General features: G+C 42.7%; 1 protein-coding gene across 1 annotated transcript in view; it reads right to left on the bottom strand.

The window, feature by feature from the left end:
• FRMD4B (FERM domain containing 4B) overlaps nt 1–19,229 on the bottom strand; it is a 236,970-nt gene that overhangs the window by 136,226 nt on the left and 81,515 nt on the right. Inside the window, exon 4 of the mRNA XM_011971028.1 lies at nt 10,235–10,327. Within this exon, the coding sequence (XP_011826418.1) occupies nt 10,235–10,327 (93 nt within the window). The remainder of the gene's footprint in view (nt 1–10,234; nt 10,328–19,229) is intronic.

Raw genomic sequence — 19,229 nt, forward strand, 5'->3', positions numbered from 1 at the left:
CCAGGTGCAGTGCCTCATGCCAGTAATCCCAACACTTTGGGAGGCCAAGGCAGGCAGATCACGTGAGGCCAGGAGTTCGAGACCAGCCTGGCCACCATGGTGAAAACTCATTTCACTAAAAATACAAAAATTAGCTGGATGTGGTGGTACATGCCTGTAGTCCCAGCTATTCAGGAAGCTGAGGCAGGAGAATCGTTTGAACTCGGGAAGAGGAGGTTGCAGTGAGCCGAGATTGTGCCACTGCACTCCAGCATGGGTGACCGAGCAAGATTCTGTCTCAAAAAATAAAATAAAATAAAATAAAATAAAATAAAAATTCCAAGTATCTTTCCTAAGTTCCTTCTCTCAAGGAAACAAATGCTACAAAAATGTCTGTTTTAACACAAAATGAGAAAATATTGTGAAATGAATGCTCTTCTAACCAGTTTCAACTTTTCTTTCTCAACTAAGCATGGTTTCTTTGCTTCCCAGGGCCTTTGCGAGGTCCGAGTGATATCTTCAAAGAAGGTGAATTGGGCAAGAACTGCTCAATTATTTTGCATTCTGAACAATGCTGAGTTTGTGACTGGCGTCCAGCGAGGGCTAAATCAAAACACCTCATTCTGGGTTTCATTTAGTCACCATGAGTAATTTCAGGCATTTAACTGCAGCCACACGCCTTGAAAGATTTCTATCAGATCCTCATCCACATTCTGAGCAGGGAGATATCTGTTTATTGCTTGTAATGACCCTGCAAGGTAGTCATATCTCACTTTATAATGCATGCTGAAGGCTGAAGTGTAATTTAAGTGTATTTCACTTTCTCCAAACACATCACTTTCTGCAAGCTATTATGCAGTGCTTATGGGAGTCCAATATGTTCCCTTTCATCTGTGGGAGGGGAACAGTCTTGGAGAATTCCCAGAGGAAGCACTGTTTGCTTCTACAATGTGCTCCTCTGCCAGGAATGCTCTTTCTCATTTCTGAATTTCCAGACATGGCTAGAACTAGAGAGGGCCTCCTGGTAAGCCTGTAGGAACCTGCCCTCTTGCTCCTTTCCCACAACGTGACTCTTTCTGAGTTATCTGGAAGAGCTGGAGGCCCAAAAGAGTCAGGGCCTTGCTGTGACCTGCCAGGAAGGGGAGAGAGAGAGTCTTCTCCCCTAGGCAACCTGAAGTGTCAGGGGCATGTGAATCCCAAGTGCTTGCCTCTCCTCCTCTTTAAAACAGCCTGCTCTAGTCCTCCACAGGAAAGCAGGGACAGATGCTTTGAGAGGGGGTGGGGAGGGGAGGCAGGGGAGAAAAGTTGGGTGGGGAGTCTTTTCACTGGGCACGGTGAATAATGAAGATAAATGATAAGATCCTCTGCCCAGTGCAAAGGGGACTGGGTCAGACCCAAGCCAGACAATCCCAAATCTTTCATATTCAAAGGCTGTGACAGAAACATGATAGAATGTTTCACCCACTGAATACGTGGTTGAGGCAGCCTGTTATTTATAACATAAAAATAGTGAACATTTATAGAGGGTCTACATTACCTGTTAGCACTTGGAATCCTCCAACAACCCCCAAAGTAGGTGGGTGCTACCACCAGCTTCATTTTATAGGTGATGAAACAGGCCCGAGAGGGTGCCAGAAACTACACAGTGAGTAAGTGGAAGAGCTGGAATATGAACCTAAGAATGATGCTAAAGCTCTGTTCTCAATGTTTGAGTGGGGGTGTTTACCAATGCTGAAGACACTATTTGACTGTCAGCACTTGGGGAGTGTTATTGTTTATTTTGAAACAGGGTCTTGCTCTGCTGCCCGGGCTAGAGTGCAGTGGCCTGATCACTGCAGCCTCAACTTCCTGGGCTAAAGCCATCCTCCTGCCTCAGCCTCCTGAGTAGCTGTGACTGCAGGCACGCACTAAAATGCGAGGATAATTTTTGTATTTCTTGTAGAGACAGAGTTTCACAATGTTGCCGAGGCTGGACCTGAACTGGACTCAAGTGCTCCACCTGCCTTGGCCTCCTGAAGTGCTGGGATTACAGGTGTAAGACACAGTGCCCAGCCTGGGAGCATTATTGACGTCAGTAGGTGGAGACCAGGGATCTGCTAAAGATCCTACAGCACAGCTTAGCTCCCTACTATAAAGAATGGCCTGGTCCTCAGTTTCAATAGTGCTGCTACAGTGAAACCCTGCATTGAAAGCCGAGCTTCTAATTTCTGAGCTCTGCAGCTTCTTTCACCCTTCACAATATGGTTTCTTTCTTTTCTTTTCTTTTCTTTTTTTTTTTCTTTCGGAGACAGGGTCTTGCTCTGTTGCCCAGGTTGGAGTGCAATGGCGCGATCTGCAACCTCTGCCTCCCAGATTCAAGTGATTCTCCTGCCTCAGCCTCCCACGTAGCTGGGACTACAGGTGTGCACCACCACACCTGGCTAATTGTTGTATTTTTAGTAGAGACGGGGTTTCGTCATGTTGGCCAGGCTGTTCTCGAACTCCTGACCTTGTGATCCACTGGCCTTGGCTTCCCAAAGTGCTGGGATTACAAGCATTAGTCACTGCGCCCAGCCCCACCATACAATTTCTTTACTTTTGATGTTGCCTCTTCATTGTCCTGAGACACACACACACACACACACACACACACAGACAAACACACACATCCTTTAAGTATTCATGGCCCATCTGTTTCTTAAAACTCTGGAAACACAGGCACACCCACCAAAAGATAGGACTGAAAGGTTTGAGAGGGGAGTGAGCAGATTTCTAAAAATAATTTCTGATGCTTGCCCAGGGAATACACCAAGAAATAGAATCCTGTAAGAAACTGGAATCATGACCGAGCATGTGCTTCAGAGGATTCTGTGTCTTTCTTGAACTCTTGTGTGATAAGGATGTTGGATCCTCGAAGATGAAGGCCATTAACCGCCTGCCTGGAAGTTCAGAATAGGCTGGGCCAGTTAGGGGTCATGGGTGATACTGAGGCAACTGGCCTTTGTATTTCCCACGGTCTGGGGTATTGTGCATTCAGATGGGAGTGTGGTAGATGGGCAAAGACCTCTGGCTAACTCGCACACCTCCCTCAAGTAGCCTCAGCTCAGCCTAAGTAGAAGGAAGCAGTTGTTTCTCTGGGCCTTTAAATCACATTCCTCCATGAAAAGATGAACTTTCCAGTCCTCTCGTTCTTGTAAATCACCTACCCTCTGATGGCTTTAAACAAACGCAGGCTTATCTGGTCACAAACATTTTATCCTTTCTTCCTCTTATCACTTTTCATAATTGCATTTAAAAAATTTGCTCAAGTAATATGTTCATTGTAGGAAAAAACACAGATGAGCAAAAAAGAAGAAAATGAAAATCGTCCCTACAATCATCCTACCTAGAGATTAACTATTGTTAACATTTTCAACTTAGTTTCTATCTGTACAGATGTTTTATACAATATTTTACATAGAGTGTTATCATATTGCATGGACTTTTTGTGGTCCACTTCTTTCACCTAGAATATGTTGGGAGCATCTTTCTATGTCAATAAGTCTCCCTCTTTACTACAGTCTGTCTTTATGTGTCACGTGTATTTGGCTCTCTTTAAAAAATTCTGGTGGAATGATGAGGACTCATGGGTTGTAGTCATGACGTTCCTTGAGTTAAACTCTTTCTAAAGATCTAACGTTCCAAAGACCAGGCCAGGAGTGATGAGAAGGCAGTCAGCAGTCTTGAATTCAAGGGCTCCCTGTTTGCAGCAATTTTCACCCAGAGGGAGTAGTCTGCCTCCGGGTTTCCTACTACAGTAGGAAAGTGAGTTCTTCTCAGCCCTAAGAGTGGCAGACAATGCTTTAGGGTACCACTGAGTGGATACATGCAGTCCTAGGACCCAGCAAAAGTGACTTGGAAAGAGGAGGAGGAAAAGAAGGGAGAAGAAGAGGGAAGACCAATTGAAATGAAAAACAAAACAAATAATAAAGGGGATGAAAGAAGCCAAGATTCTGGCTTTGACTGGAACAAGGTGGTACCGGCCTGAGCCACCTCAAGTTGCCCTCCTCTGAGGGAATATGAGCTTCTCCAGTGAGGTCACGGCAAGGCCCTGCACTCCTAGTTAAATGCTTGCTTGCTCCTCACTGTCAAGCCTTTCAAATATTCACATCTGGGCTGCATTACCAAGAGGCCCATATGTTTGTGGAATATAATTTATGGCAACCAGATAACAACCCCCAGCCTGGGGAAGTCCCCCAGAAACCTGGTGGAGTTTGGACCCCTATGGAAATAGAGAACTGGTTAAATAAATTATGGTACCTAAATAAATTATGGTGCGTCTATACACACAGAGGTCACACACATATTTAGCACACCTCTTTGAGATTTTATAACTGGAAAAAAGAAGACAAAGGTTTAATCTTGAAGTCATAAAGGGAACACTACGTGCTTTTGCTTTACATATTTTCTTTTCTCTGTGCAGAAGCAGCATATGTTTCTGAGCTGCTCCCTCTATCCTGGGGAATATAAACCAGATATTTATTAACCCTTCAAATCTGTAGTACCTCAGGGATTAGCTCAGGAGTAAATGAGACAATACTTGTCAAATAGCCTAGGGCCTGCTGCAGAGTTTATGCTACGTTTTGGTAGAGAGAAAACTTCTTGAGAGCAAGATCTCATGGAATTTTTCTTTTTCATAAATGCTACAATAAAAAAAATTCCTTACATTTGCATAATGTTTTGCAAAATCATTTTGTATCCCCTGCTCTCTCTTCAATTCTCATAACCAACTTGTACCATCTCTGGTGAATGTGGAGTGAGACTCAGTCTGGTCCACCCCACTCACCTCTGGCCTGGACCATTGCAACAGTTTCCTAACTGGTCTTGCTGTGCCCTCCTGCCCCGTTCCAGTCTGTCCTCAATCCAGCAGCCAGAGTGAGTCTGTTTAAAATGGCAACTGGTTATGCTCAAGCTCAAAACCCGTAGGCCCCAATGCCCTACAGGCCAACCCCATGCCAACTCCTACTCATTTCCCTTTTGTAGGTTCTCTCCAGATACATGACTTCCTTCCAGGGGCTGGTACACACCAGGCATGCTCTTGCCAACCTGTCTGTGCACCTGCTGTTCCCCTCGCCTGGAAGAAACTTCCCCAGAAATGGCCCTGGGTCCTGGGTCCTTGTCTCATCTCCTGTATGCCTTTGCTCAATGCCACCTCCTTTGGGAGGCCTTCCCTGACCACTGTATTTAGAATTGCAGCCCCAGCTTTGCTAATATTCCCTTTTCCTCCTCCCTAATGGAACTTCCTCCATAACCCCTCACATAAGATGCTTTGCAGGTTTACTTTACTTAGTGTCAGTCTCTTTCCATTAGGCTGTATGCTTTACGGCTGCAGGATTTTTGTCATTTTCTTCTACCACTGCTAGATTTCCAGCACCTAGCACAGGGCCAGGCACATAGCAGGAAATCAGCAACTATTTATCAGATGAATGGATAAACTGTTATTATATAATGAATGCATTTGTTTATGTGTATGCAGACTATGATGGTAGAGATTTTTGCCTTCATCACTATTGGTTCCTCAGACCTAGAATGGGGCAGAGCACAACGTAGCAACTCTAATATATAATGAATGAAGGAAGGAAGAAATGTTTCTTCACAGCTTGGTGTAGCTCCTTCCAGGAATTTTCTCAGTATTTATAGATCTATATATGTTTATAAAACAAACCAACTTCAAAAAACCTCAATGTGATCACTTGAACTTCCCATGGCATAAATAGTAATCTCTGTTTTACAGAAGGACACTCATTCCCTATCTTTTTCAGATGTAATGTATCTTTTCTCCTCAGATGCATGAGCGATGAGATACATGACAACATCCCTGATAACAGTGACTTATTAAAGTAATGATTTATAAGAGGAGGGGTGGAGAGAGGGCTGGACAATGCACCCCTCCCTCCATGGCACTATATCAGAATCTGGGCCAGGAATGTGGAATTGAAGGGGAGTAACTGTGTAGTCTGAAAAATTTCCCAAGATGATTCAGATATGCCCTGCCTCGCCTTCTGGAGAAGCTCTGAATTGCAATGTACTTTTTCATCTAATCTCTTTTGTTAAAGTGATTCATCGTTTACTATAAAAGTGCCACCATAACCTACTGAACCTATCTTCATTGTTGGCATTAGGACTTCTAATTGTTTGCGTTGAAAATAACAGCGGTACACATGCTTTATGCTATCACTGAAGGGACTTCTTTTTCATTGTGCATTAACTGTTTGGTGACCACACACCTCAGTGTCCATGAATGAGGGACTTCTGTGCTCCATGTTCCAGTGCATGCAGCAGTACTGTGCTGACGCAAGAGGTGAGGACCCCAATCTCAAAAGAGGTCCCCTGCACTTCCAGAGGCTCCTAAAATGAGTGAACATCAAGACAGAACCAAATGCTATCTTTGGCTCTCTATTCTTCAGTCAAACAGGCAACCTGGAGATTTGTTGATGGTGTCTACTGGGATAGAAGTATTACCAATAGTTCTGTTTTCTCCAAACAGGAGGCTAGAGACCCTCTGAGAAGCACCTCACTTCACTGGAGCACAAAACAACCCCATTTGCGAGACCTCCACAGAACCAGCTACACTCCACAGTGACCTCGGTCAGTTCACGAAATTCTTTGGCGTGTGCTTTTCCTTTATCATTTCCTTAATTAAACTGGAGTAAAAACAACTACTTAATTGGAATAATAACAAAGACTATTATGATCTCACTATACTGTTGGGAGGAAGAACTAAGTGAATAATTAAAAACTTGATAAGGGTTTTAAACATGCAAGTAGTTAAGGGAAAGTAATGCAAAGTGATTATGGGACACTCTTGAGATAACACTCCAAGTAAGTGCTGAAACTCATGAACAAGCAGCAGGTCACTCTGGAATTTCAGGAACCTGCTTGGAGAAGATAGAGAGCCTTATGAATGACTGTACAGACAGGGAGATAGAGTTTACTCCTTTGGTATTCTGTGACCCCAAACAGACCAGATATTAGCTGTCAAAGAATCTACACAAATCTGGTTACTACCTAGATGGTACTTGTTAGATTTTCTGAAGACTTAATGCTTTCATTGAGTAGATGACACTACAGAAACACTACACCATGTGCACAAAAGATGAAAGGGCAATGATGTTAGGTGTAACCTATTTTTTTTTTTTTTTTTTTTTTTTTTTTTTTGCGACGGAGTCTCACTCTATCCTCCATGCTGGAGTGCAGTAATGCGATCTTGGCTCACTGCAACCTCCACCTCCTGGGTTCAACCTATTCTCCTGCCTCAGCCTCTGGAGTAGCTGGGATTACAGATGCCCATCACCAAGCCTGGCCAATTTTTTGTATTTTTAGTAGAGATGGGGTTTCCCCATGTTGGCTAGGCTGGTCTCGTACTCCTGACCTCAAGTGATCTGCCCACCTTGGCCTCCCAAAGTGCTGGGATTACAGGTGTGAGGCACCGCGCCTGGCCAGCTGTAACCTAAATTTTAATAACAACTAGAAATAGCCTTAATGCTTAAATAAATAGATTTTTATATACCCAAGGAAAGATTTCCAAGTTGCAAAGAAAAAAGAAATTAATTCATCAAACGACTTACCCTATTTTTCTAAGAAGGGGGGAAACTTGGGGGTCGAGGGGAAGGTTGGAGGTGGTGAAGAGTAATTTTTACTTTTCATTTCATTCATATAATTTGAAATGTTTATAGTGATAATATAATTCCCTCTGAAAAAGTATATTTTATTTATGTTGGGCCATTTTCCCTACACAACACAAGATTAAAACTTCATTATTCTCTGACTCCTGCTTAAGTACTAATATACTGTTTAACCTCTTGCCTACTAGTTCTGTTTTTTTTTTTTTTTTCCATTGCCATGGACATAAGCATTCATGTCACCCTCTTTCCTGGAAACTCAGTGTTTTTTTTCTTTAGGATTTCTGTGTACTTTTCCATACCAGCTATGCTCCTAGACAAATCACTACTATGCTGCCTCCTTCCTGGGTTTTAAAAATATAATTACTTCTGGCAATTAAATTACTTCTTGTTGTTGTTACTCCAATTTAATTAAAGAGATTATATTCTAAACCAGATTTCAGACCCAAAAGCAAGAAAGAAATTGGAAGTGGCTAACACTTCATTTGTTCAGTATGGAGCAGCAACTCTCCACAATCCCCATTGATTCACACAAAAAAGAACTTTCCGTTTTGTTCTGAGACAGGGTCTCTGTCACTCAGGCTGAAGTGCAATGGCATGATCAAGGCTCACTGCAGCCTTGAGTTGGGCTCAAGCGATCCTCCCACCTCAGCCTCCTGAGTAGCTAGGACCACAGGTACCCACCTCCACACCCAGCTAATTTAAAAAAACTTTTGTAGAGATGGGATCTCATTATGTTGCCCATGCTGGTCTCAAATTCCTGGACTCAAGTGATTCTCCCACCTCAGCCTCCCAAAGTGTTGGGATTACAGGCATGAGCCACTGTGCCTGGCCAAAAAAGATTTCTTTAAAAATGTATTCTGTCATATTCTCATACTTTTGAATTTCACGGAACAGACTCAATGAAAATTAAAAGTATCTGTAAAATGTGACAGAATGTTGCCAGGTAATCAGTAAAAAAGCCCCCCCAAAAAAGGATGAAACCTACACCTTCATGGCATAAAACGAAGTACATTTTCATCTTCCAAAAATTAACATTATCAGGCATGGTGGCTCACGCCTGTAATCTCAGCACTTTGGGAGGCTAAGGCAGGTGAATGCTCGAGCCCAGGAGTTTGAGGCCAGCCTGGACAACATGGCAAAACCTCATCTCTACAAAAAGTACAAAAAATTAGCTGGGTGTGGTGGTACGTGGCTATAGTTCTAGCTACCTGAGAGGCTGATTGTTTGAGCCCGGGAGGCCGAGGTTGTAGTGAATCAAGATTGTACCACTGCACTCCAGCTTGGATGAGAGACTGAGATCCTGTCTCAAACAAAAAAACAAAAATTAACATATCCTCAGAATACAGGACAATTCTTCAGGTTCATCTAGCTTTATGAGAAGAAACTAGATTTATAAGAAACCTACCACCTTACCTCATTTTATCATTTTTAACTTCCTACCAACAGAACAAAATTTATCATAAAATTTTTCATCAAACTTAGGAAAGTGGGGAGAGGGGGTCAGCACATAAGAAGGGCTTTCAGCTCCATCAGTAATGATTTCACCTCAAGCTAGGTAGAGAAACATAGGTATTACTTCTTGTTTTTGCTTTGTTTTGTTTTTGTTTATGAGATGGAGTCTCACTGTTGCCCACACTGGAGTGCATTGGTGCGATCTTGGCTCACTGCAACCTCTGCCTCTGGGTTCACGCGATCCTTATGCCTCAGCCTCATGAGTAGCTGGGATTACAGGAGCACATCACCGAGCTCAGCTAATTTTGTTTTGTATTTTTAGTAGAGATGGGGTTTCGCCACGTTGGCCAGGCTGGTCTCAAACTCCTAACCTCAAGTGATCCACTTGCCTCAGCCTCCCAAGGTGCTGGAATTACAGTCATGAGCCACTGTGCCCAGCCGGTATTACATCTTATAACATTTTTTGTTTGTTTGTTTGTTTTAGATTGTGAACTAAAAAAATAGTTCTATCATGAGATGGATTTGAGAAATTACTGATCTAGTTGAATGCATCCATTTCAGGATACAGTTAAGTGACTTGCCCAAGCAGACCTCAGAGAACAAGTCAAGGACTCTGTATTATTTTCAGCAGTCTCTGTGCATGTGAATGGAATTCAGGTCCCTGTACTGTTAATTATTTCCTTAAGCATTTGTTTGTATTTTATGCTCTATTCAAATTAAGGCATCAAACTGCATAAAATTCAATTATTTCCAAGTCTGTAGAAAACATTATTGCTACATAAAATGTAATAGCAAATGTTTGTCATATTTCAAATAATAGGAATCTTAAAAATATGTTGAGTGAGAAACAGGCTTATGTATTAAAATATATTACCCGTGTTTTTCAGCTTCAAATTGATCTAAGAGGCTTTGAGGAATAAAGGAAGGCGACTCTATCCTTCATCTTCAAAGAAAACAGCTCTACAGTATCTATGGTAACTTGGTCCTCAGACCAAGACAGTAGAGAATCTCTTTCAAATGATAATGTTTTGATAGGTCTCTTCTCTTTTTATTCGCTATCTCTAATCACCAGAAATGTAAAAAACAGAAAAAAAAACACACACGAAAACCAAAAATAACAGAAAAAAAGAGGGATGCTAACTGGGTCTGTGGATACATACCTCACAGCAAAGTGCAAAACGGTTGGGCCTGGTTTCTTGGGCAAATCATGGTCAAGAACTCGGTGGTCTAACTGTAGCCAGTTCTGCTGACCTCTGTGAGAGCAAAGCAAAGAAAAAGGATTCAACAGAAAGTCAGAAAAGTTCAGCAACATACAGTGTTGGCAAAGCTGTGGGGAAATCATTGCTCTCATACACTGATGGTAGGAGCACAACCTGTTACAACTGGTAATGAGACCAACTCAGCAATTTCTTTCAAAACTGTGAAAGCACTTGCTTCTGAACCAGCATTTCCATTTCCAGGAGTATATCAAGGCAAACTTGCACATGTGAGAAATAATTTGTATATGAAATCACTCGCTGTGGCATCATTTGAAATAGCAAAAGGTGTGGAAACGACTTCAATGTCCAAGAGGATATTGTTTAAAAAAATTATTTAAAACTATAGAGTGGCCAGGCGCCAGTGGCTGATGCCTGTAATCCCAGCACTTTGGGAGGCCGAGGCGGGCTGGTCACCTGAGGTCAGGAGTTCGAGACCAGCCTGGCTAACATGGTAAAACCCTGTTTCTGCTAAAATAAAAAAAATTAGCCAGGCATGGTGGCGTATGCCTGTAATCCCAGCTAGTTGGGAGGCTGAGGCAGGAGAATCACTTTAACCTGGGAGGCAGAGGTTGCAGTGAGCCGAGATTGCGCCATTGCACTCCAGCCTGGGCAACAAGAGTAAAACTCCGTCTAAAAAACAAACAAACCCCCAACCCCCTCAAAATAAACAAACAAACAAAACTATAGAGTGAAATACAATGCAGCCATAAAATAGGCTGAAGAACATGGGTGTGGTGCCACACACATGTAGTCCCAGTTATTCAGGAAGCTGATGCAGGATGATTGCCTTGAGCCCAGGAGTTCGAGGCTGCAGTGTGCCATGATCACAGCTGTGAACAGCCACTGTACTCCAGCCTGGGCAACATAACCAGACCCTGTCTTTAAACAAACAAACAAAAAGCCAGAAAGACTCTTTATAAACCTATTTTGAACAATTTCCAAGGTACAATATTAAATGAAAAAGCAAGACGCATAGCAGCAAGTATACAGCCATTTTTTAAATTAAACAAAGAACAAACATACATATGTGCATGTATATATTACAAAAAGCTGAGAGGAAAAACAAAAAACTGGTAACATTAGTTGACTTTCGAGGTAAAAAAACTAGGCCATATGTTAATATTACATTTTTATGAAATATGAAATATTTTAGATAATCAAGGAGAAAACTTCTGGTTCAATGAAATACAACACACAGGTTGGGTGTAGTGGCTCACGTCTAGCATTTGTAATCCTAGCACTTGGGAGGCCAAGGCAGGCAGATTGCTTGAGCCCAGGAATTTGAGAGCAGCCTGGGCAGCATGGTGAAACCCGATTTCTACAAAGAATACAGAAAAAATTAGCCTAGTGTGGTGGTGCGTGCCTCCTGTCCCAGTTTCTACAGAGGCTGAAGTGGGAGGATCACTTGGACCCAGGGAAGTCAAGGCTGCAGTGAGCTGTGATCATGCCACTGCATTCCAGCCTAGGCAACAGAATGAGACCCTGTCTCAAAACAAAAGCAAAAACAAAAACAAAAAACCAGACACACAACAATAACACAGCTTTTTTAAAAAGTACAGGGTTGATGCTAGGCACAGTGGCTCATGCCTCTAATCCCAGCACTTTAGGAGGCTGAGGTGGGAGAATTGGCTGAGGTGGGAGGATTGCTTGAGCCCAGGAGTTTGAGGCTGCAGTGAGCTATGATTGTGCCACCACACCCCAGTCTGGACAACAGAAGGAGAACTTGTCTCAAAAAAAAAAAAAAAAAAAAAGGCCAGGCACGGTGGCTCATGCCTGTAATCCCAGCACTCTGGGAGGCCAAGGTGGGCAGATCACTTGGGGTCAGGAGTTCAAGACCAGCCTGGCCAACATGGTGAAACCCCGTCTCTACTAAACATTCAAAAATTAGCTGGGAGTGGTGGCGGATGCCTGTAATCCCGGCTACTTGGGAGACTGAGGCAGGAGAATCACTTGAAGCCAGAAGGCGGAGGTTGCAGTGAGCCAAGATCGTGCCCCTACACTCCAGCTTGCGTGACAGAGCAAGACTCCATCTCAAAAAGAAAAAAAAAAGTACAGGGTCGAATACTCTCTGAGTGCCACTTCTGTATATATATTATGGGCTTACTAAGATTTAAGCATGTACTTGCTTATTTTACTTACTCAAGAGCCTCACCAAGTTCATAAACAGTTCTCTCTAGATTTTGACCCTTGAGGTATCAAAAGGACACTGGGGCTCAGAACTGTTTACGTGCCTTTTCTGAGGTTGTCCAACTAGTTCATCCATGTTAGGCTGTAAATTCCCAGAGGGCATAGACCCTCTTTTACTTGCTTACATAAAATTCAATCTAAGAACATGCTGATGGTGTCAAAATGTAATAAAATCTAGAATGGGCCAGAAGACATTTTCAAAAATTTAGTCCTTGAGTAAAAAATTAAAAAACAAAATCAGAAAATTCTAGGCTGTATTCATTATAAGTAAACAGGAAAAGTGAGAATAAATAATAATATTAGCAGTAGTAATAATAACAATAGCTAGTCTCTATTGAGCAATGACCCTGTGCCAACCAAGTTGGAACTCTTTATACATTAAAGCTATATTTTACAATAAGCCAGTGAGGAAAGTGCTAGAGCTGGGATTTGAATTCAGGACTTCCTTTCTTCCTCCCTACTCCCCGCCACCCCACCCAGTGGACTTGTATATAAAAGTACCCAGGACTTTCAGTACTGGAGAAAACGAGACCAGAGGGTTGAATCAGCTTTCATTTTATTTATTTATTTATTTGTTTTTATTTTTTTGAGACAGATTCTCGCTGTGTCGCCCAGTCTGGAGTGCAGTGGCGCGATTTCGGCTCACTGCAAGCTCCGCTTCCCGGGTTCACGCCATTCTCCTGCCTCAGCTTCCCGAGTAGCTGGGACTACAGGCACCCGTCACCACGCCCGGCTAATTTCTTTTTTTTTTGTATTTTTAGTAGAGACGGGGTTTCACTGTGTTAGCCAGGATGGTCTCGATCTCCTGACCTCGTGATCCACCCACCTCAGCCTCCCAAAGTGCTGGGATTATAGGCTTGAGCCACCGCGCCCGGCTGAATCAGCTTTTATAATGACTTCTGACTCAGTCTCTGATACTTAGCCGGTTAAACGCTGGAAAGAGTGTGTCTTTGTTTCCATAGTTACAAGACAAGGCTTTTGATACCTGTTCCCAGCTTTCCTTGCAGGAATATTATAAAGATAAATAAGCTGATTAAGTAACACAAGGGGAGGTCCTTAGAACTACTGCACTTGTGTGTAAAACATAATAAGATAGGAGACTGACATTAAGAGAGTCTTACACTATATTTCATCAAGTTTAGGATGCCACTGATTTAAAGACACATCCTAGTTTCACAGATGGTCAAATGTGTGTCTTAAAATATATAACATATTTTATAGTATCAGATCTCAAAAGTTTTCTTAGGAAAGATGTATGATTTTAAAAGCATAACAGGCTAGACATGGTGGCTCACACCTGTAATCTCAGCATTTCAGGAGGTTAAGGCAGGAGGATCACTGGAGCCCAGGAGTTCAAGGCTGCAGTGAGCTATGATCATGCCACTGCACTCCAGCCTGGGAAACAGAGTGAGACCCTGTCTCTAAAAAGAAATTGAAAGCATGATGTATATTTGTATGAACTTGCATGGAATGGTGTCTATGAAAGAATGAAGCAAGTTGTACAATAACACATACAGCATAAACCAATTATGTTAACCACAGATGCACGCTCAAAACACTATTAAATATTGATGAACATTTTTAGATATATTTCTGGAGAGTCACACAGCAACTTGTTAGTACTGGTTACCTCTGTGGAAGAAACTACAGTTGCAGTGGGAAGGTAATCAAAAGGGACTGGACTCAACCATGACATTAAAGAAGATATTCATGCATATATAATATGAAATAGTTTTTTAAAAGGATAAATTACAAATTAGATTTAAAAAAAACCTACCCACAATCTCATCAAGAGGAAAAAGTCTAGAAGAATTTTTTTTTAAATGCCCATAATTCTACTACTGGAATGTAATCAAGGTTACTTATTGCTTATAACTGGCTTTTGTCAGGTTTTCCCATCAGTAAATATAATAGACCTAACCAATATCTTGAAAAGACAGCCATATCCACCCCTATCAGGAGTGCAGACCAACCACAAAGCAAGTTTTATTTTTGGCTAGAATTATATCAACAGAAGGCCCATTGTCACAGTCCCATTGGAAGGGACAGTGATCAAAAGTCACAGTTGTGTTGTAAAGTCCATTTGTTATTTCTTGGTTAACAAAGCTTATTTAGCAAAGCCTTTCAAAACATGAGAAGGCAAAACAAAAAATGAAATGGGTGAAGAGATGGAACCATTATGGTGACCTGAAGGGCTGGTGCCTCAGGAGGGCCGTGACTGCCCTCTAGGGGTGAAAGACTCACTTTGCACACAGAGCTGCGCAAGGCACTAACAAGCGTAATCTCAGAAACTCTATCCATCTCCCCATAACGTGACCTTGAATCTGTTGTTGGTCATCATCACTGCTTTTATTATGTAATTGCCATCTATTTTTCCGTTTCTCCTCTTGGTCTGTGGATGAGTTGTAGACAGTAGCTACTTTCATTGACAAAATGTTCCTTTCAGCTTTGCCTTCCTCTATTTAAAGTTCACCAAAGGCAAAAGACGCTTGTGGCATCTAGGCTGGAAAATGCAACTCAGACGGCATCCTGGGAGGGCCCTCACTCAGTGGTTTTACGGGGGCGAAGGGAGGCAGGAGGGAAGTGCTGAAAGAAAATACTTTCCAAAAATATTTACCAGACAAAGAAAAAGCACTAGGCTTGTGACCAAGACATTCCAAGGAGACACCCTTAGACATCAGCAATTTTCCAGGCCCGCTCCCCAGAAAGGTAGAAATGGCCAATTTCCACCCCCTCAACAGCCCCGCTCATACTTCTTCTGAAAATAAACACGACTAGAGCCAGGAGACACCTCCCCAAACTGGTCATAATTCAGAAAGAGACTCTGCCTTTGCTTGCAGGGGAGTGCACAGAGGACATTTTGGAGCCAGGGTTCTTGGAAAGAACATAACTATAGTTATCTCCTTTGGCTCAGCCAAAGGCTGTGTGAGCCATTCTTCTCCCAGCATAGTTTTGAGAAAGAAATCTCAGAGCAGACAACGAGAAGGGTGGCCCAAATAATTGAAGGAAGTCATTCCTATTATTCCTTTTCTTTTTTCTTTTTGGACAGAGTCTCACTTTGTCACCCAGGCTGGAGTGGCACAGTCTCGGTTCACTGCAACCTCCACCTCCCGGGTTCAAGTGATCCTCGTGCCTCAGGTGCCTGAGTAGCTGGGATTACAGGCGCCTGCCACCACGTCCAGCTAATTTTTGTATTTTTAGTACAGATGGGGTTTTGCTGTGTTGCCCAGGCTGGTCTCAAACTCCTGACGTCAGGTGATCCACCCACTTCGGCCTCCAAAGTGTTGAGATTACAGGTGTGAGCCACCACACCTGGCCTATTATTTCTTTTCTTTCTGAAGAGAAAGTCTTACAGTCTGAACCCCTTACTTATGCAGTCTGGTTTATATTCCACTGAGCTTGGAGCTTTTCCCGAAGCCTCCCATGTGGCCAGGACCCTCTTTTCCAGTCTGCCACAAACATTGCAGCCTGAGGGACCTCTGACACTGCAAGTCAAAAGCCACATTCCTCCTCCCTATAACATCCTTCCATGGCCTGGATGTGCCTCCTCTATCTGCGTGACTAACAAGGCTCACCTATGATCTTGTCCCCATGATCAGGCCAACGTCTTCAACCTTGGGCAAATGTACCTTGTTCGTTGCCATGTTCATGCATTTGCCCACAAAATAACTCTTGCCTAGAATGTCACCTCCCATCTCCCCTCCCATCTATTTAAAGTCCACCTGACCTGCAAGATCCAATTTTAGTTAGTCGTCTGTGTGACGCCTACTCCAGTCCTCCTTCAGTTTCCTTCTCAACACTCCCTTATTGCAATACATTGGGACGATAGCTCCCTTTTATTGTGGGCCTGTGAGATATACTCTGCATACCTCACCTGATTTAATAGTATTGAATACTAGTACCCTATTATAGGTGCCTTATGTAGTACATACTATATAAGTCACTATTATTATGTCCAGCATACAGATGAGAAAACTTGAGTGTCAGAGATGTTAAGTAACTGATCTAAGGTCACACAGCTAGCTATCAAGATTCTCTGACACCTGCTCCTGCCTCCCTCTCAACCCTCATCCTGTACCACTTTGCCTCTTAATCTCTGTACTCTCATCACACTGGCTTTGTTTTTGTTTGGGACAGGATCTCACTCTGTCGCTTGGGCTGGAGTGCAGTGGTGAGATCATGGCTCACTGCAACCTCCACTTTCTGGGCTCATGCAATCCTCCCACCTAAGCCTCCCGGGGAGCTGGGACTATAGGTGTGTACCACCATGCCCCCTTACTTTTTTTTTTTTTGTATTTTTAGTAGAGATGGGGTTTCACCATGTTGCCCAGGCTGGTCTGGAATTCCTAGGCTCAAGTTGGTCTGACTGCCTCAGCCTCCCAAAGTGCTGGGATTAGAGATGTGAGCCACTGTGCCCAGCCTTGTTTTTTCTTTCTCAAAAAACAAATCACAAAAGTCATGCTCAGCCCCACCTCAGGAGTTTTGCACTGGTTTTTGTTTGTAATGCCTCCCCAAATTTTTGCACAACTGGCTCTTGCTTTTCATTACATGTCACCTCCTAGATCCTGTCCTAGTCCACCCTGTCTAAAACTGACCTCAAGTTTTCTTGGTCATGGCCTTTTATGTTCTTCAATGCAATTATACTTGCTGATATTCCTTTGATTTATCTGTTTGTTTACTTGTTATGCTAGACTATACCATTGCAATACGAGCTCCATAAAAGCAGGGGCCTTGTCTGTGTTACTCCTAGCTGAATCCTTGTGATCTAGAGCAACACCTGGCATTGAGCGGGCATTCAAAAACTATTTTATTTTCTATTTTTAGAGATGGGGTCTTGCTCTATTGCCTAGGCAGGTGTGCAGAGGCATGATCATAAGCTCACTGTACCCTTGAACCCCTAGGCTCACGCAGTCCTCCCACCTCAGCCTCAGTCTCCTGAGTGTCTAGGACTAGAGTTGTACATCACCACACCTGGCTGATTTTTAATTTTTTTTTCTTTTTTTGGTAGAGATGGGGTCTCATTATGTTGTCTAGGCTGGTCTTGAACTCCTGGCCTCACGCAATACTCCCTCCCTTGGTCTCCCAAAGTGCTGGGATTACAGGTGTGAGCCACTCTTAATGTAAATATATATATATTTGAGACAACGTCTCACTCTGTCGCCCAGGCTGGACGGCAGTAGTGCCATTGTTATAGCTCACTGCAGCCTCCACCTCCTGGGCTTAAGTTGTCCTCCCACCTCAGCCTCCCGAGTAGCTGGGACTACAGATGTGTGTCACCATGCCTGGCTGATTTTTTTTATTTTTATTTTTGTAGAGATGGGGTCTCCCTATATTGCCTAGGTGGCTCTGAAACTCCTGGACTCAAGGGATCTGCCCATCTCGGCCCTCCAAAGTGCGGGGATTGTAAGTGTGAACTATCACACCCAGCCATTATTTTTCCAATGAATAAATTACTCCAATATTCATGTTGTTAACCCCTATTCTATGTGACCTCTGCCTAAATTATAGTCCTTATAGCAGTTACAATTTATACCACATAACCTAGCCATTGTATATTTATGGCTTTATGTCTCATACTGTTTGCTATGATTTCATCCACATTTGGAGTCAGCCTACATTTGTGCATGTTCAATCACTGATTCGCAGGAGTTGGTGCTGGCTATGGACATCGGCATTTCCCATTTCATCCAGTAGAGGACAGGTCATACAGAGCCTCTCAAATGGTAGCTGCTGAGTGATTCAGAGTGAGGTGAGAGATGTCTAGTGTACTCTCTTCTGCCTTGTCGAGTCCTCTTTGGGAAATATCCTCAGTCCAGAATCAAAGTTTTCAGGTTTTTCTACTCCTCCTGATAACTCAGCTGCCTGGTTTTTGCCCAGCGCAAGTCCTGAGCCTGCTGGCATATCCTGGAGGTCCTAGGCTCACAGCCCACGCAGGCTGAGAATGATCAGAAGCCACAAGATGTTACAAGCAAATTAACTCTTTCTTGAGATGATTTTCCACCTGATTAAACTGAAGAACTGAAAAACATTTAAATTGGCAGCATTATGCAAAGAATGCTGGGTGGTTGGCCAACAGATTTTATGTCTGGAACACATCTTCTTGCATTTTAATATTTAAGGAGCTCTTTGGAAATTATCTGCAGAAAGAGGAAGGATTCCTCTGATAATGTATTGGGCTGCATATAATGTGGCAAATTGGGCTGCCATAAAAAAGACAGACAGATACACACACACACACACACACACACACACACACAGACACACACACACAGAGAAAAGAGCTAGTAAGTCCAAACACATTTGCTTAGAGTGTTAAATCCCCATGAATTTTATTTTTATTTACCTGCTTTGTTTTGGGGAGCATATATATTGTTGACAAATATATACAACATTCAACAACTTAGCATAAAAGGCAAAAGGAAAAAAAGAAAAAGAAAAAGATAGTTGAGAAGGCAACATAAAATGGACCTACGTGGTAGTTTAAAAGTTCCTTCCGTATTAAACTATATACATGTTTTTTGAGTGGGCCACAAATTTGCCTTTAAGCTCTCTTGCCACCAACACCAACACATCAACTCAGTTTCAAGATGTGAGTTAATATTTAGTATTTCTATCACTGATATATAAGATAATTAGCAAGCACAATCACATTCAAAGACATGAGAAGCTACACTATAATCAGGAATAACAAACTCACTACTACAAATTT

This window comes from Mandrillus leucophaeus, unplaced genomic scaffold, assembly GCF_000951045.1.
Source record: "Mandrillus leucophaeus isolate KB7577 unplaced genomic scaffold, Mleu.le_1.0 Scaffold121, whole genome shotgun sequence".
Classification (NCBI taxonomy): domain Eukaryota; kingdom Metazoa; phylum Chordata; class Mammalia; order Primates; family Cercopithecidae; genus Mandrillus; species Mandrillus leucophaeus.